This window comes from Tachypleus tridentatus, chromosome 2, assembly GCF_004210375.1.
Source record: "Tachypleus tridentatus isolate NWPU-2018 chromosome 2, ASM421037v1, whole genome shotgun sequence".
NCBI classification, from domain to species: domain Eukaryota; kingdom Metazoa; phylum Arthropoda; class Merostomata; order Xiphosura; family Limulidae; genus Tachypleus; species Tachypleus tridentatus.
In genome coordinates, this window is record NC_134826.1 from 110,873,818 (window position 1) to 110,893,745 (window position 19,928).

The following is a 19,928-nucleotide window of genomic DNA, read 5'->3' on the forward strand; positions in this document are numbered from 1 at the left end:
AAAATTCATAAGGCAATACAGTCAATGTTTTAAATAATATAACCTTCATTTTTAGGGTAGATGTTACTGGATAACAATTATAGTAGCTACCACTCACTTACCAGCCACGCTGTCAGAGTAAAAGGTATAAGCAGGAAGGACCTCACAGTCACCAAAGTGCGCATGCACCATGCGATGATATCTCCAGGGGAACTGACGTCATAGTTCCTAGACCTCTCACCAGTGAGCAAAAATAAGTGGGCGTGACAATGAAAAGATGTCAGAGACCATGACCATATTTTACGAAATGTAGACACAATTATGATGATCTTATCATAGATAACTCAGTGTCTTAATGCTGAGATTAGATTATGTTACAAGTAAAATCATTACTTTAAAAACGAACTTAGTATTTCACTAGTTTAACTTTATGCTGTCCACATAACTATTGTTTTTGACAAATTATTTTATTTTATTTATATTACGTTTTAGTTTTAACTTACATAAGTTTTACAAAGACAGATGATGATTTTGTAGACGGATAGTGCTATTATACGAAGTGGATGCTACTAGGTAAAGTTTGTTACTATGGTTCTATAAGCGGGATGGTCTTACTAGGCATAACGTTGAACTTTTAGAATCACTTTGTAAGAAAAAAATTAAGGGTGTTTTATAAAGACAGTTAATGTTACTGATAGTGTTTGTGTACAAGTTTTACAAAGGTAGACATATTACTAAGGATAATGTTTGTGTATGTTGTACAAAGACGAACAGTTCCGTAGGACTGCATACAGATTTAAACTTATGCTTGTATTCTTCACTTACGTATGTTTTACAAAGGTGAATAGTGTTTAACAGGATTACATACACATATCAACTTAGATTTAACTGTATAAGGTTTACAAATGCGTTTCTGTACTTCCATAAGGTAGCGTATAGGTTTTAACGTGTCTCTTCTTGTTTCTCATTTACTTGTATTTTTAAAGGACAATAATGTTACTAATGCATTTAACACACCCTTTAAATAATTTCATCATATCTAATGTTTTTTTCCATAAATACCGAACATGACAGTAGATTGTATTTGTATGATTTAGTAAATATTTAATATTATAGTTTTAGTTCCTATATTTAATGACACTTTGTCACAAATATTGACTTGAAAATAATGCTTGTTTAAATATTATGCAATAATTAACATAAGTACTTGCACTTTCCCTAGTTTATTTTTATGCTGTTCATATAACTATGATTTCTACTGTTCTTGACAAAATGTGTCATTTCGCTTGCATACTTTTTACAGTGTTTCAATAAGCTGAAGATGTTTTCATTACAAGGTCTTACTAAAAACAGTGTTATTTCAGGCAATGTTCCACGCGATTTTAAACACTTGTTTCTTCACTTTTACAAGTCAATTTACTTTACTCACTATTATCATCCTGAAAAAGATGCATATTTAATTATCTGTATAAGTTGTCATACAGTTTCACTTTATAAGTATATATTCATATATAACGCATGTTATAATGTTCTTATGTTAATCCCCGATGTTTGATTCTATTTTGCTACAGTTAAATATAATAAATGAGTGACTTACTGTTTATCTTTATTATTGTAAAAATCTATTTAAAATGGGAACACTTACCATTGTATATTATTAAAATTTACAAACCTTTGTGATTTTACTGTCTTTTTCAATAGACACTGAGATAACCTCTGTCTGACACTAAAACCGCTGTTTGTTAGAAAACAAAAAGATCATCACGGACTGTTTCTCAAATAGCAGTCATGTGGCTAATGAAGAAAGGCCACTAAGGGAGTCTGAGTAGAAAGTGTAGAAGAACTGTACAGTAACTGTAACGTATCGGATATATATGAATGTTAGTATATAATGTTGACAGTACAATATTTATAATTAATGCATATTTTAGTTTGTGTTATTTGTGAGTTTTAAATGTTATCGAGCTGTCAACTTATCAGAGGAATTTACCTTTTGGATAAACTTGAAGAACACAGCATACATTGTCAGATTATGAATAATACTATTGTTTCTTTATGTATCTAAGCAATTAGATCTTTAAGAAGTTAGACTATGTATGTAACTTGTACTCAAGTATAAAATATGTGAGTTCTAGATCGAAAAGTAGTAACTTAGAAGCAGAATATAATTTCGCAATTTACCATCAAATACTGAAAATTTCATGAATATATATTCAGTTTTCTGTATTGTTATATAACGTGCATAAACAGATTATTTTGTTTTGCTGAGTGTTAAATTCATTGACATACAAAATCCATTCTTCATTCTCAAAGTTGAAGTATAGTGAACATGCAGCTTATTTTAATTGTGAAATATATTCTGAAATGCTAGACAGTAAACATGTTGAATTTATAATATGCGAAATAAAATATGTATATTTTCTTGTCTTCTATCGTAAGAAACTTGAAATATATGGAATGGAATTTTTGGTTTGTCTGTCAGTTTTGGAGAAATGATCAGATTGCTTGTTTTTTGTTTTTTTTTGTTAAGTAGTGGTCACGTGACCAATGAACAGAGGTGAAAGTATTAGACACAGTGTTCGATCCTTTGTCGTCAATTCTTACATAATTCCTTTGATCTGGATTATATGTGTATAAAAATGACAAAAACATACCAACATACATGAGTTACGAGTGTATGTTTTGTGGTGAATATTTTTAAAACGTACAATCACGTGGTCATTATCTTCGTACAAATAATTTTGGTGATTGTTCTTGTTATTTTGTTTATAGAGATTTTTATTTATGCAGTCATATGATTGAACAAAATAACAAGGACAATCACCAAAATTATTTGTACGAAGATAATGACCACCTAAAATTTTTATTTATGCAGTCATATGATTGAATATTTAAACGTTTCTTAGTCACTACTTAATCAGCCGTTGTTATTATATATGTGTATAAGTGCGCATGTTGTGTCTTTCTTTCTGTGGGTCTGTCCCTTATCAACAGCCGTATCCTTAAAACTACAAACCAAGTACAGATACAACTTTGTATAAGAAGTAGCTTGGGCTACGTGGCCGTGGTCTCAGAGGCTGTTTTGAGGCCGAAAAGCCAGGCCAAAGGGACCAGTATAGCAAGTTTTAGCAAACGTAATGACCATTTTGTTCCAAATTGAAAAGACCAGACTTATTTTTGGTAATGTGTGGTCAAAAGAGGTATCATTTACGTTTATTTTCTGTGTGAGGACTTCTCCTAATCATTCTATCCGTGATAAATCATGTGTTAAAACGATTTAAAAACTTCATGAAGCCCTCGTTCGCCTCACTGCTCATAATCTCTTCTTCTTTGCTCCTGGGTACAAAGAAGCTTTACAGAGATCAATAAATTAGTATTTAAATAAAGACCTAAATCAGTTACATCAATTTTTGTCCGTGCAACACTGTATACTCTGCTAATACAAAATAAACATAATGTATTTCAAATGATAATTAGTACTGTAGTGAGCTGAAGGCTTTTGAAGAACACGAGTTTATTTAAATGCGTGAAATTTAAAGGTTTTTTTTAGGATCTTCCTATCCTGAGAAACAGCAAGCTATGATTGCATATAATCATTATATTATATCATATATCATAAAAGATTAAGCTAGCATATAAAGGTCAGTATTTTATAAACTAAAATGTTTTCGTAAATAGTATATTAATGTACGTTGAAGTTTTGTAAACAAAAGTTTTAATATGTGTTATGTTTAAAACTGAGATTTTACTTACATATACTAAAAATAATATATTAAGCTATGACTAAAAGTGATTTTTATATGAAAATTACAGAACACCGAGTTCTATAATTTGTAATTGAAAATACAAGTTATGTTACCATAACAGTTTCAAAATATGAATGAGGAAATATCTGCTTTGAAATAGTCGATAAACTCGTTTTTATGAGCCTACGAACTGAAATCTCATACGATTAGCTTGCATTGAATCATTTATTATTTACGTAGTGGCGTGTCTTTCAAGTGATGTGTCATGTTAGTTCCGTTTGTTTTCACAACTGAAAAATATAAAATTTAACTAAATTAGTATTGTGGTATAAAATACAAAAACTGTATGAAAGTTAATTACATACTTTATATACTAAGATGTTTCAGTATAAGCGATGATAGTTTATTTGAAAACGTGAAGCAGTTTGTGGAGTCTATTTGAATAGAAAGTATACAATAATTGTATGGTAACTGAAATATCTCTTTAAACAGCGTGAATACACAATTAGTGTTTTGTATCATTATGTAAAGTGAAAGAACTATGTTTACTGACTTTTAGATCCAATGACATGAAAAAGGTGTAGTTAAAGTGTGGTAAACTTAAATTTATGTTGAAAATATGTGAGTATTTGAGCTTGAACCATTTAATTCAATATTAAGTATAATATAAGTAAATAAATAGTGACAATACATTATAATTGTCTTTTTCAACTTTTTGTTTCTCATAAAATATTTCTACGATATTGATCACTCTCTTTTTACAGTAAACTATGAGTCAGATAAAATAACTAAAAACTATAACGCTAAATATGTACTAAATCATACAAATGCAATCTACACTTTTGTTTGGTATTTATAGAAAAAACATTAGGTATGATAAAATTATTTTAAGGGTGTTAAATGCCTTAGTAACATTACTGTCCTTTAAAAATACAAGTGAATGAGAAACAAGATGAGACATGTTGAAACCTGCATGCTATCTAATGGAGGTATAAATATATCTGTAAAAAGTATGCAGTTAAATGTAAGTTGAAATACGTATGCAATCCTGTTAAACACTGTTCAACTTTGTAAAACATATGTAAATGAAAAATATAAACATAAGTTTAAATCTGTATGCAGTCTTACATAACACTCTTTATCTCTATAACACGTTTACACAAATACTACCCTTAGTAACACTGTCTGCGTTTGTTAAACGTATTTAATGTTTTACTTATAAAGTGAAATTGAAAAAAATAACATTATACCTAGTGGTAAGCTTACCATACGTCCCGGTTTGAGGGGTCTGTCCCAGTGTCCCGTCCGGTTTACTATTTTGTCCTGTTTGACACTGTATTTCTCGGAATGTTCCGGTTTTAAATTAAAAGGAGTAAACTCCAAAAAAGATAAACATAAAATGTTAAAATCAATCAGCATAGAGTCCTGACTTGGTGTTGAAAAAAATAATTTTTAAGTTTTCATTTTATTAGTTGATGGGTAGAGGGAGTCATAGTGCTGTATCATGCAAATTTTCAAAGGTATTGCATCGGACGAAATTCACAGACAGCTAATACGGTACCTGTACAACTATAATGATTCGTCAGTAACGGCATCTGCACAAGTGGCGAACGGCAGCATATGCAAAGCTTTATTTGAGTAAGTGTTTGCTTTGTGACTGCTTTAGTTATTACAGTGTTTATTTTATTAGTCATACGGTACATGCTGAATTGTTTTCATTCTTTTATTTTGTAAATTAATCCTAGTCATAATGTCTAAAGCTGGAAAAAGAAAGTTCACATTCAACAGTAAATTGTGAAAAGAATATCCATTTATGAAAAAAAAATTGTGGTAAGGAGAACAGAGTCAAATGTTTGCAGTGTTCATCTGAATTCTCTGTTTCACATGGTGGTCGCTCAGACATAAAAGACCATTTAAAAAATGCTAAACCTGCAGCTAGTCTTTCAGTAGCTGCTCAAAGTTCAAGAGTTGATGTGTTCTTGAAAAAAACTGTGCCTGAAGAGAGTGACTTGTTAATAGCTGCCAAAAAAAAGCAACATTTGCTTATCACAGTGTTGTCCATAACATAAGCTTTAAAACAGCTAATTGCTCTTCCAATCTGATAGCAAGGTTATTTGAACCAAAGTTCAGTTCTACCAGAACGAAGAATGAGGCTATTATTTTGAATAAAATTTTTCCTTTTGCAGCAGAGGAATTGAAGAGAGACTTAATGGAGGTCCAGTTCGTTTCACTTACAGCAGATGCTTCAAACCAAAAATATGCTAAAATTATATCAGTCATGGTGCGATATTTTTTGCCAGAGGAAGGAGTAAAAGTAAAACTTTCAGACTTTCAGTCAGTTCCTGGAGTGACAACAGACATTTGGACAAATTGCTTGGTGTTCACTTTAAAAATACATGATTTATCAAAAAAAAAATGTTGCTTATTGTGGTGACAACTGCAATACAAATTTTGGAGGTTTAAAGAGAAAAGGAAAAAACAATTCAAAAAGGAAAGTGACAGGAAGATTATGGGTGTTTGTTATGGTGCTCATATTGTACATAACTGTCTCCAAACTGCAATCAATGTCCTTCCCATTGGTAGTCAAAATTTACAAGTATTTCCATATTTACACTGTGCGTGTTACACATCTAAAAGAATTATGTGAGTTTGTAGAAATTTACTACAAGAAGGTTCTCCAATATGGAAATACGTGATTTCTGTCTCCGTTACCAGCTGTTGAGAGAATTCTCCAGATTTATGAAGGACTGAAGTCATATTTTTGTTCACAAGAGCATTGTTGATAAAAAAATTTGTTCATGGACAACTAGGCTTGTTTAACAAAGTGATTTTAGCCATGGAGAAAACAAAAGCAACTGCAAGTGATATTTTTGCAAAACTTAATAAGTTGAAAACCAACTTGAAAGAAAGACGAGATAATAACACTCTTCCCTTAGTGCAAAAAAAAAAAAAAATACTCAGTGTGCTAGAGAAAGAGGGAGGGTTCCAGATGGACTTGATTGGGAAGGAATTTACCAGTTTTTAAGGTTGCTGCTTGTCTTATGTTGAGTTGTGGAAAACAGTTTTGGTGGTTGGGAATACTTTGTTTGGATAGAAAAAACAGTGTTTTTGTGTGGCCTGACATAGAAGCAACTGCTGAAAAAAATAATGAAACGCTTGAAAATGCTGCAATCAATGTTGATAATCTGTTTGATGAAGTTGTTCTTGCTAAATCCTTCTGGTCATCAAAATATAACGAGTGAAAAGCAAAAGAAATAGGTTGTGAAAAAAAATAGGTAGAATTTTTCAATCACTTCAAAAATCAAAGTATTTCTCTACCTAATCTCAGGCAAGTTATGGAGTACATTTTTTGTTTACCAGGCACTTCTACCCCTGTTGAAAGAGTATTTTCAGTGATGAATAGCATTTGGTCTCAAGAAAGAGGTCTAATGAATGAATCAACAGTAAAAGGACTGTTGCATTGTAAACTCAATATTGAATTGAGATGCAGTGAGTTCTTTGCAAAATTAAAAACCAATAAAGATTTTTGAAGAAAGTTAATTCAAGTAAAAAATATGTATGGTCATAAAAAAGTGTTCAGTGAAAACTTAATGAAATTTTGATGTACCTTGCCTTGCTGAATTAAAAAAAAATGTTAGAGATATAAATTATCAGTATTCCTTTTTTGTGGCAGCATTAAAGTTTAAGGGGAGTTAGGTTATGAAAGCACTTCTTTATTATACCAGTGCAAGTACCTTTAATAAAAATTGAAAACTGTCCCGGTTTGAGGCTTGGAAATTATGGTAAGCCTACCTAGTAGCATCATCCACCTATATTATTTCTATCCCCCTACAGAAACATCTGTCTTTGTAAAACTTATTTAAGTTAAAACTGTAAAAGTAATGTGTGCAAAATGAAGTAATTTGTCATTGTTATTAAATAACGGTTCTATTTGAAACGGAATTAAATTTAAACATTGATGACGTAATCACATGTTGTAGCACTTTTAAGATAAGATCATCATGGTGGCCTAACAATATGCTTTCTTCAGAACTCCCATTGTTATGATAATATTTGTCTGTCATGGCACCAACACCCTTTGGTTTCACATACAGCAATATGTCTGTCCTAGCAATGCGCCCACTGGTGATACTTCATGTAACTATGACATCATCGTCTCTGGTATTTACAACGTTATCATCTCTTCTTATTGTTTGAAGTCGACGCACTTGTGGATCTTTCTTGCGGCGTACCGCGCAACAAGCCCAATAATTACCAATTATCTTTTATCATTAGCTTATTTTTTGTGTTAAAGTTATTATCACTTGTGTAATATATATTTGAAAAATTAGAAATTTTGCTAATTTCATACATAATTTTGCTTTTTAAATTAAATATATGTGAGTCATCAATTGTTTATTCACATGATTATTTGTGGTAGTGCAAATTAAACTCCTGACGGGTTACACTGCCAAACCAGAGTTCCTGAAGAAGATCACATGGCTTGCTCTTAATCACGACTCAAAGATTCAACAAATCGACACCGTACGAGCTTTTCACTTTGGTACAAATCTTCTGGTAGAAGTCGACATTGTATTATCTGAAGATATGCCGTTAAAACATGCCCATGATGTAGGTGAATCACTACAACAGAAGCTCGAAGCTCTACCTGAGGTGGAAAGAGCTTTTGTTCATGTGGATTACGAGACTCGACATGCACCCAACATTGAGCATAAAAGAGTATAGAAATGCTGAGACTTTGACCTGGTTTTAGCTTTTCTTAACTGGATATAAGGAACAGGACGAGAGGAATTGTAATTTAATTTGGTTTAGCATAAATTAAAGAAAAAGAGTCCATACTGAAAGAAAAAAATAATTATATGACTGATTCCTTTTACAAAACTAAAAATGTTAATTTTGTGATTCTCCACGTACATAATAGCTTATATCTTACCAATCATAGAGATGCATTTTTATACTGGGAACTAACAAGAGACGTAATTTGATTTTTTAATAACTAAATATCACTAAGATTTCAAATGAAAACTTGTAAACTTGTACTTGGCCTGATGGTGCCTGATTGTGCCAGCATACTTATGTAGAAGTAAATCAGCGCACTAAAATAACGTAATTGTAAACATTTTCATATTAAGTGGTTATTTCAAATATAGATTATTTTCTGTAGTGCTAAGCATATTTTATCACGTAATAAAAGATGTAAAAAATACTACAATAAAAATACTACAATCAACTTTCTATTTTGAACTTAATGATAATAATAGGCAAATACATTTTGTTTAGTTAAAACATTCGCGTTAATTACACTATGTAACACAAATTTTGATCCTGGGTGCTATATGTTATTTCTTAATTGCTTATTTTGTAAAATTACAAAAATGGCCATTATTTCCTTCAAACATTGCTTTTGTGACATGGATAATGAAATTTAGAAATTAACCTGTTTTCTATGTTAAAACCGGCAAATTTGCACATTTTCATTTACATAAGGTCTAAATAAAACAACGTATGAATCAAGATTTACATGTATTTATACAAAAGTTATACAAAAATGTTTAGAAGTGAGTAGCTTCTCAAGATTTTCGACTGTAATATAAATCACTTTCACGTATCAGCCTCCAAATATAGTCTCCCAACTTTTTTTGTTATATGCTCCTTAGTAGCGGTGTTCAAAGTCCAGTATATCTTAATGGAAGCGCTCGCCTTGCTCCTCTGAGTATGCTCCTATGTTCTCCTTGAATTTATCAAAATGAGCGTCAAGGATATTGGCTTTGAGGGACGTCCTGCAGCCCATTTTGCCACAGTTCTTTACCACAGCCTCAACCAGTTCCACATAATATTCGGCCTTGTGATTGCCAAGAAGCCCCAAACTACTGTGACAAAGCTGCCTCAAGCTCTTTTTTTCCTTCCTACTGAGCTTCTTGGGGAATTCTGTGCATTCTAGGATCTTCTTTATTTGTGGTCCAATGAAAACACCAGCCTTGACCTTTACCTCAGACAGCTTAGGGAAGAAGTCTTGAAGGTACTTGAAGGCTGCAGACTTCTTATCAAGAGTCGTGACAAATTGTTTCATAAGACCCAATTTTAGGTGCAATGGTGGGAACAACATCTTTTGGAGGTGCACTAATGGCTCACACTTGACATTGTGCCTTCCCACAGTGAAGTCGGTCCGTTGTGGCCAATGCTTCCTGTTGTAGTGCGCTGCGGTGTCCCTTCTGTCCCAAAGGCATAGATAACAGGGAAACTCGGTAAAGCCTCCTGGGATAGGTCTCTGTGTTCACTTAGGCAGCTAGAACGTAACTAAAGTGGTGAGTGGTAAGCCCCTGTATATATATATTATTATGGGAAGTTCTAGAAAATTCTAAAAGGTTCTTGAAAATACTCTTAAGCTCTACAACATTCTAGAAAATTCTTGTAAGTTCGAAAAAATTCTCTATCAGCTACTCAGAACTGAATCTACGTGGAATATTCTAAAAAATGTGTAAATTTGAAAATTTCATTACCCAGGTTACAAAAGCAAAGTTTGAAAAGAGAAATAGGTTGGTTTTTTTTTTCCATTTACTTTAGGCATAAGCAATTGGGAAATAACATTTACTGCCCAGGAACAAGAAAAAGTAAAAATGTTGTTACATGATGTTACTGACTTTATGTTAGCATAACTTAAGAGCAGGAAGGTTTTCAAAATTATTTTTCAACTTTTTAAAATTTGAGTTTTGTTTGAACAAAGGAAACTAACACTAATTTTTCTGAATTAGCTACGCCTGTAGCTGATTTTCAACCTTACCTTTAAACATACATTTCGTGAACGTTTAGTGTATACATTTATCGTCGTACTAACCTGCTATTTTTTGAAAACTTTTCTTTTTTACACGAATACTCTTACTTTATTAACATAGCACAATTGGTATGGTTTGTACATACATTTATGTTAAAACTTCAGGCAATATCTTATAGGAGTTTAATTTTGAAAGAAAAACTATGCATTACAGTAAGTTACACATGAGAAGTTAGGTGAGCTTTATTTTTTTCCAATTAATTAGAGAATTTACCTAACACTATAGCTAAACCACTAATGCTATCCATGACAAAGTACAGAAAAGGCCTGTCGAGTTTCAAGTCAACTGCCTCATCATCTTCAGACGTTTCTGTACTCATATCACTTTCATCTTCTTTAATCTCTATTTTTGTCTTATGGATGATGTCTGTCACGTGCAGCCACCGAAAGGGGCTTATTCCGAACAGATTAGCATACCCGGGTGTGAAGAAGTTATCAAGTCCCATAGAACTTAGGGTTCGTGAAAAGTTTTGGTAGGTATCTTCGAAGCTTATACGAGGCATCTAAGAACAAGAGATGGTTAACAGATTAGTAAAATTCAATAAATTAATAAGACAAATTAATTCAGTCTTAGACATATTACCAAAGATATCGAGTCAGTATGCAACTGCTTGTGATTGGTTTATTGCTGTTCAGCTTTGTGCATCTTATGAGAAACCTCTGTATATGGTATATAAAAGTCAGTATCTGCCACTAACACTCAGTTAAGATCAAAATACTATGAAAATATAACTGCAAGGAGCTTGGATAACAAATGGTTATTGGATGTAAAAAAAAAGTACAAGTAATTGAAGCTTTCTCAGTCCAACTATTCACATCGAAATCTATTGTGACTAAGTCGCTGTTTAAATGGAAACCCGCTGAACGTGCTAAAGTAAAGATCAGCCTTGACGTCCAAAATTATTCATTTCTTCGTGTAAAACTTGTAATGATTTATATAAAAAACACTCATCTGGTTGCACCTTCATCACCCGAAACTGTAAAAATTAACTGAGGACTGACCCCGCACATTTAAGCTGCTGGATAATAATCACCGATAAGCTGTTAATCATAGCCTCAAATAAATCGATTCACTGAGAGAAAATGAAATCCATCATATGCAACCAAGAACCGTGATACTCGTTATTCGATTGAGGGTGTAAGTCTGATGGCAACGAAGAGAATAAGTTAGTCTGCATCATCACAATTACATAGTGTAGTGGACTAATGTTCAGAAGAAACCTGTTTTAATTGGTATCAACTTGAATGATCTCCATAGATAAAGAAATGTTAACTACCTTGTCACATTGTGACTTTTGGACAGTGTCCTAATGGTTTAAAACAAATAACTTTCCCTTTTGGTAATAAGTTTTTGATGAATTGTGTTTGTTTTATACTTACATAAAAATGAAACTGGCCAAACATGGCCTAGTGGTTAATGTGTCAGGTTGTGGATCAATAGGTCCGGCCTTCGAAACGTTATAACCCATTCCTGTTATTCTGTATTTAAATACATGTACAAAGACTACTGTGACAACGGATGCTGTTGGCTGGCTGAATGTCTTTCCTCAGTTTAATAGCTCAAAATTAGGGACGCCTAAGTTACAATTTCATTTCGTAAATCAAGAGAAATGTGATTGAATATTACATTACATGTGTTTAGAAATGGAGTTGGGGTAATTTTAGTTCGTTTACACAGTCAGCACTTTTAATTGCAATACATGATGTTCTGCGTGAGAATACTGATTGATTATTTGGAATTAAGCACAAAGCTACATAATGCGATATCAGTGCTTTGCCTACCATAGGTATCGAAACTCGGTGTCTGGCAGTGTGAGTCAGCAGACATACTACTGTGCCACTGGAAGGCGTGAGGATATTGACAGTGGCTAATCCGTGTGTATATATTGGGGCTAAATTTTACAAAATGTTAAAATTATTCTCTTTGTATATTATACAGAAAGCGAACAAAATTTCCATCTTAATTTATGTTACATTTAAGTTATTTTGCTTTTAAACTATGTTCATAACAGATGCCCTCCGCTAGTACAGCGGCACGTTTCCGGACTTACAATGCTAAAATCAGGGGCTCGATTCCTCTTGGTGGGCTCAGCAGACAGCCCGATGTGGCTTTGCTATAAGAAAACACACACATACTCATAACAGATATGCTACAAAATTGAATATACATATATGTACTATATTTTTATTCAACGTATTTCAAAGCGAGAACATATGTATAAGTCAAAAATATTTAATAGTAGAAAGCGCGATACTTTGACCTGAATTTATTGGAACCGCAAAAGGGACAGAAAGGACAGTCACAGAAATATTACTACATTTGAGACTATGTTATAATTGTTTGTATGTCCACCTATAGGAATCTAATCCCTCATTTTAGCACTGTAAATCCGGAGACTTCTCGCTGTCGGGGACGTGCTATAAGAGAAGTGGCGTTTTATTCATTCAGATGATCAATGACTGATCATGGAGTCAGAAAGTGATTAATCCCAAAAGCGGGTCATTTTGTTACTAAAATTATATTATCAGAGCAGTGCAACGCAAATATCTCACGATGTATGATTGATCAATACTTTAGGTAATTTAGTATATACGGAATTACATGTTTATATACATCGCACACGGAGAAAGTAACTGTAAAATTTAGGGCTATAAAATTTCGACTTCAAAAATTAATTTCTAGCGTTAGAGTTTCAAATGTTCTGAAAAGGAAATAAATTGAAGCTTTAACTTGCTAGCTTAACATTTTATTCAAAATCACGCCTTTATGTACATTCCTAGCAATTATGTGATGCCTACCAAATAAAAATTAAACTATTTCTCATACCTATGTAGAGACTAAGAGTTTTTCTTAAATACATTTTCTATCATCGGCTCAAGTGAAATGATAAAAGGCTGATATAACTTGAAAATGGAACACTCTATCGCTTCGTATTTCAAATATGAGAGTTGCTTCACAGCTGCTATTAAACAAACTTAGCTTAGCCTCAATCTAAAATATCGTTAAAGCTTGATAAGTTTCTTGATGCCCTTAGATAATTTTAAATTTGTATCAAACAAACATGAAAACACTTTACCCAGTTTTTTGCTGAATTTTAAAGCTAATTTTAAAGAAACTGCTTGCACAAAATTATGCTAAAATGAACATATACACATAAAAATGGTTTATTACAGTGTTAATATGTCAATTTCTACATAGTTAATGTTACCTGTAGATTTATCCTTTTGACTGCCATGCTAAACATGAAGTCACTGAGACGCTGAGCAGAGATCCTTGTTTCCATCAGCGACATTCCTTTTGGATCAAAAGGAAGAAGAATCAACACTGATAGAAAACCACCCTTGAGAGGAACTTCTACAGCTGTGCAGTTGAGATAACTATCCACACCATATCGAACTCGGGCATTTTTGGCTTCCAATAGTACTGGACCATTACTGTTAACAATGCTGTTAATTTCTATCTCAGGAGGGACGTCTCCTGATGACGAATCGTTAGGAATAGACATCTCCATGTCCAACAAACCTCGAAAATAGACTCCGCTCAAGAATAGCATATTTGTACTTTTCTCTGGAAGGTCAGGAAGAATATCCATAATTTTAGCATCTGTTTGCTTGGCTACAATAGCGTTTATGTGATTTCTTGTCTCTTCTCCATTTCTATAGAAATCCACGGAATGAGCTGTTATGTTGTAATACCTATAGAGGAAAACCTGGAACGGATAGCTCATGCTATAGTCTCTTTGAAAGTATAGAGAACTGTAAAACAGTAGGGAATTTGTGTCACTTTGATGAAAAGAAGTCCCAAACCTATGGCTATTGTATCGATGAGCCAAAGAGGCTTGAAGATTGTCTGCGAGATGACGAAGTAGGTCGTGAAAAGCTTCATGTATCTGTTGAGGTTGCATTCCCCAAAGATAGAGAGCATGACGAAGCATCAAAATGGAATTTCCAGTTGAGCCAATCATTACTGCAGCCAAAGTTGTACTAATACTCAATGGACTAAACGCCACAGTATTGCCGTTAGCCTCTTGTTCCATTGTCCTCAAAATATCCATTCCTAGCTGGTTTGTAGCAAAGGCGACCTTCCTCATGGCGTAGGATATACACAGTACTGATGTGGTCATTGTCATTAAAACTGATAACCACAACATAACTCCACGCCTTAGCATCCTGGTAATTGTAACGCACTGTTTCTGTAGAGTAAAGTAGACTGTTCATTTCTCCAATTTTATGTATCAATGGTTAATATTTTCAGTAACAGATAATTTCTTAAAAAGGTTTACTTGCTAATCGCCTTAAGGTTTTTATGGCTCTTGAGAAGATACTCCCATAATCCTCATTAACATATATATGTATGTTTAAATGAGTATGCTTCAATTTTCTTGTATTTATTACAGTATCTAGTCACTTATTTTTTACATAATACCACCGTCTCTCTATCCTTACAATACATGTTACACAAATTATTTTGTTCTTTGTTAAAATATAAGACTTATGATAACCACTGTAACTTTAACATCAAGTAATTTATGATGGCTCGAAAAGCCTCCTACCTTGGCCCGGCATGGCCAAGCGCGTTAAGGCGTGTGACTCGTAATCTTAGGGTCGCGGGTTCGCATCCCCGTCGCGCCGAACATGCTCGCCCTCCCAGCCGTGGGGGCGTTATAATGTGACGGTCAATCCCACTATTCGTTGGTAAAAGAGTAGCCCAAGAGTTCGCGGTGGGTGGTAATGACTAGGTACCTTCCCTTTAGTCTTACATTGCTAAATTAGGGACGGCTAGCACAGATAGCCCTCGAGTAGCTTTGTGCGAAATTAAAAAAAAAAACTATTACCAAATTTAAAAAAACATGCGAAATTCATTACTATAATTAATTAGCCCATTTTTTTACAATATTTCGCCGGGTTTTCTATATTCTTTATGAAGCAATATAGCGCAAAAATAATATTTTTTCTTTTGAGTTCCAAATCCGCTTACAACTCTTCAAGAGGGCGTTTCTTTATGATTTGTTATTATTTAAAACAATACCTATAGTAATTAAAGCAGACACAAACTACCAACCAGAAAAAATAGCCTCCATGCGACGTATCCTTTGATGCAAAAGAAAAAAATTTAAAAAATCATGTTACATCACACTGACACGGTATGTTGTACATCATTCTACTGTAAGTACAAGCGTGAAAGAGTAAAATATTCGGGCCGGCATGGCCTAGCGCGTAAGGCGTGCGACTCGTAATCTGAGGGTCGCGGGTTCGTGCCCGCGTCGCGCTAAACATGCTCGCCCTCCCAGCCGTGGGGGCGTTATAATGTGACGGTTAATCCCACGTTTCGTTGGTAAAAGAGTAGCCCAAGAGTCGGCGGTGGGTAGTGATGACTAGCTGCCTTCCCTCTAGTCTTACACTGCTAAATTAGGGACGGCTAGCACAGATAGCCCTCGAGTAGCTTTGTGCGAAATTCCAAAACAAACAAACTGAAATATTTTCTATTTGTTTAATTTAAACGAATTATTTTTCTTAGCTGTCATTGTTGTGCGTTTTGTGCTTTATCACTGCGCGTAGAAACTTCTGACCAGTGATTTTTGAACATTTTATTTTTTCATTATAACATATAGTTTAATAATAAAGAGTCATTCATAACAGCTCAGAGATGGGTTAAAGCATGTTTTTTCAACTTTCATTTAAAGAACTTGTAGGTTTCCCTCAGTCAAGTGTGACCAGATAGGTTAAGGCATTCGACTCGTAATCTAAGGGTCGCGGGTTCGAATCCCCGTTGCACCAAACATGCTTGACCTGGGGCGTTATAATGTGACGGTCAATCCAACTATTAGTTGGTAAAAGAGTAGCCCAAGAGTTGGCGGTTGGTGAAGATGAGTAGTTGCCTTCCTTCTAGTTTTACACCACTAAATTAGGGACGGCTAGCGCAGATAGCCCTTGTGTAGCTTTGCGCGAAATTCAAAACAAACCAAGGTTTCCCCTGCAGGATGCGATATGAAAAGAAATGTGAAACGAACTGTATGATATTTATATAAACCGTAAATGAAATTTCTTGATGTTACATGCTGACATGTCTTACAAAATTTTGAGACTGGCAAATAACCTACATGGTTTAAATATGTGTCTTTAATAATTAAACTCTTTGTGGTTTACGTTGATCTATCATATATAATAAAATACCTTTAGATCTAAATATTTTATTTGTGCAAGCAAAAATATAACCCATTAATACTGTTTGCTTATTACGTTTTAGCGCTAACTAACACAACATGTTGTCTACAGCAGGAAAATGAACCATGAATTTTAGGGTTATAAGTACGTGAACTTATCGCTGATTCAACGTGGGATAATCTCTTAGTATGCAGTTTTTCGCAAATTGTACAGATATGCAGTTTTAGCAATCAAGAAAGCGCGACATAATTTAGACCGAATATGTCTGAAATATTGTTATAACGGGTTTTCAATTGAATTTTATTCGATTAAACCAAAATTCTAAATAATAGTCTGTCTCGATGAAGAGAAAACTCTTAGTTAAAAAATGTCACTTCTGAAATGCTTAAAGCCAGTGATATTGCATCTAACCATCCTTTAACCAAAAACTTAAAATAGGGTACAATACTAATGTAGGTGGGGAATTACAAATGGTGTCCGGAAATTATGTTATCACCTTAAATATAAATATTTGTTACGTTTAATAACATACTTTCTGAACGCTCGGCATGTTTTAGTTTTACATTCACGATGTTTAGTTTCGGTATATGTGTTAAAAGAAAGAGAGAGAGAAAAACTGACATCTAAATCTCTTTTTATCCCATTCAGCATACAGTTTTGTTTAAATTTGAAGCTCCTGTATAACTTTAGTTTTGTTTCTATCATCGAATACGTATTTAATGTTTAAGCTAAAGCGAACTTACGTCATGTTTACAGAAAGTGATTACATTTTCATGTAATAAAAAAGTTTATATATCAAAACTGCCATGTTACTCGAGGTCACCCTCATTGATTACACATGAAATTGAGTTGTAACTAAGAAAAATTCGATAAGTATACTATGACTTCAAGTACTCTGTAAGAAGAGCCCTTTCAATGAAATAATACAATAAAATAGACTTTTATCGTGTGGTGAGTTTTCACAAAACAGAATTGTTAAGAACTTCATTGTTGAAAACACCTATGGTTTAATATCTGGAGAAAAAAAACCAAACTGCTTGAGAAACAGAACAGCATGCTAGTCTATAACGCTATCACCGAATATTTATTTAAGTGTATGTAAAAAATATCATCTTTAATTTAAACTCTTGCTGTTGGTTATATTTAGATCTTAATGTTTATAAAATTATAGTATAGTGTAGGAAGTTATGTTACTGAGAAGTAAACACTTGTGAAAAAAATTAATTGTTTTAGATAATAAATACATTTATAATAAATACACAATTACAACTCTGTTGTGGAACAGAAAGCTGTTATTATAGACTATATGTACACAATTACAACTCTGTTGTGGAACAGAAAGCTGTTATTATAGACTATATGTGCTGTTCCACCGAATCTTTAGCATCATAAACCTATCAAGGTTCCTGGTGAGCCAACGGGGTGCATACCTTGTTGAGACGAGAAACCCACTTGAAATAAAAATGTATCTCAGAACGGCTGGTATGGGTCGAAATTGTTCTCTCCTTATCAATAACTGTTAATACCCATACCATGGGTGCATTCCTGCAAGAAAACAGCATGTTACTGGATATGTATAAAGACCATTCTTCTGTTCAGCTAGTCACCATATATATAAATATATATGCAAATTTAGTGCACTTCACTTGATACAGAGCTATTTATTTAAATATTTTTGAAGACATTGTATTAGAAAAATACTCGGCTTATCACGATGTTACAATCACTTCTGTATTCATGTTTTACAAAAAATTTTTTGTGAACATTTTTGTATGAAGTTAAATGCACACAAATAGTTCATTGAGATGTTCCATGCATAAACGTAATAAATACTTATAGGTTAACATTCATATATTTCTGTGTTATATGGCATAAACATTATACAAAGAAGTGTTAACTTGAAACAGTTAAAATATAATTCGTACTCCTTATATATATATATATATATAATCAGGAATTTCAAAGGAGTCTCTATTGCTCGTCCTGTGAGGACCAATTAAACACTAATGATATTTATGCTCACTATTTTTAAAAATTTCGTATAGCAACAATGTAGGTCCCTAATAGATTAGCGGAATATTCGAATTTACAACGTTAAAATCCAAGTGTCGATTCCCCGCGATAGAGAATAGAGTGCAAGTAGTCTACTTTATATCTTTGCGTTTAAAAATAATTACCAATGGATAAAAGTCGTATTTTTCTTACCTGTTTTAAAGTTTTTCTTTGTTTTCACTATTTCAGTTTATAACAAATATTCTCGAGATACCAGTATTTTCTAAACTGAATATTATAAGTTATCATTTAAAGTTCTGGGATCTCAACTGTTAATAGATTACAAAGCTTGTACGATCTTTGGAATCTGACTTTGAAAAAAAATCGACACAGCATCCGTCTTTTCTACTAAGATATTGTTTTTTAAATACTGTTATATTTCTCAGTGATTCGTTTACTAAACATATTACGTCATACCATGAGTTAAAGGTTTTATTCTTTTCCGCATTATGCTCTGTTTGTAATACGAATGTGTCTTCAAAATACGCATTCGGGCAGAACAACAATGGGCTTGGCGACACCTTCCATGACCAAAAAGACATTTTACATCACACTTTCCGTGTCTCACCCAAGCTCTGAGCTGCATTCGCAATTGTTCTATTGTTGTTTTCAAGGTCAACTCATTTTAATCTTTATTATTTCTTCGAGTTGAAATAATGACAATATAAAGAAATACTCATGAATTCTAAACACAGTAACTACCTACGCTATTGTTTTTAATATACTTTGGTAACCTCGTAAAATTAAACAGTCGAAATTTAAATTTATTTTGAGAGTAAGCAAACTTAAAACTCTTCTATATATTCTACACGTTTTATGGGTTTGGATAAAGAACTGTAGTAACACATTCTATTGTTGGGCGGATTGTTGTAGATTATTCAGGGAAAAATAATGTAAAGTCCAGCTCGCTTAAGGATAACAAGAGCATTTTATTTGTTTCATTACAAATTCCATAGTATACGGTTTATCATAACAAATACAGTAAACAAATATTTCTCGTGTGTTACGCATGATAAGATGTAAAGGTACGGATGTGCATCATATTGTGATATGAATTGTCATAAGCAAAAGAAAAGAACCTGAACAAGTCCATTGTATAATATATGTATCTCGTGGTCACAGGGTAAACAAATTTATATAACTCTTTAAAGCTC

General features: G+C 33.2%; 2 protein-coding genes across 8 annotated transcripts in view; one reads left to right on the plus strand and one right to left on the minus strand.

The window, feature by feature from the left end:
• The window catches only part of LOC143244835 (uncharacterized), a 29,344-nt gene extending 20,388 nt beyond the window's left edge, over window positions 1-8,956 (plus strand). For 4 of the 7 annotated variants that reach the window (XM_076490226.1, XM_076490227.1, XM_076490228.1 and 1 more), the window contains exon 9: window positions 8,146-8,956. In XM_076490226.1, coding sequence (XP_076346341.1) covers window positions 8,146-8,450 — 305 coding nt within the window. In that variant the 3' untranslated portion in view covers window positions 8,451-8,956. Of the gene's footprint in view, window positions 1-55; window positions 4,532-8,145 lie in introns of those variants that run through there. The other 3 variants (XR_013025343.1, XR_013025344.1, XM_076490230.1) reach the window with 3 other exon arrangements.
• Window positions 8,957-10,624: 1,668 nt separating this feature from the next.
• LOC143244834 (iris-like) lies at window positions 10,625-19,097 on the minus strand. Its single transcript, XM_076490225.1, has 4 exons — window positions 18,928-19,097; window positions 18,153-18,267; window positions 13,767-14,750; window positions 10,625-11,060 (listed from the first exon to the last, which is right to left on the minus strand). Exons 2-4 carry the CDS (start codon window positions 18,255-18,257, stop codon window positions 10,755-10,757), a joined length of 1,395 nt encoding a protein of 464 aa, XP_076346340.1. The 5' UTR covers window positions 18,258-18,267; window positions 18,928-19,097; the 3' UTR covers window positions 10,625-10,754.
• Window positions 19,098-19,928: the final 831 nt, after the last annotated feature.

What these genes read in the sequence shown, in the direction of transcription:
- LOC143244834 (XM_076490225.1), bottom strand. Translation starts at nt 18,257, where the DNA reads ATGGTATGGGTATTAACAGTTATTGATAAGGAGAGAACAATTTCGACC. An exon ending in GGGTTTCTCGTCTCAACAAG is followed by an intron (nt 14,751 to 18,152) that starts GTATGCACCCCG and finishes TTTACTCTACAG; the next exon opens with AAACAGTGCGTTACAATTAC. An exon ending in TCAAAAGGATAAATCTACAG is followed by an intron (nt 11,061 to 13,766) that starts GTAACATTAACT and finishes TCTTGTTCTTAG; the next exon opens with ATGCCTCGTATAAGCTTCGA.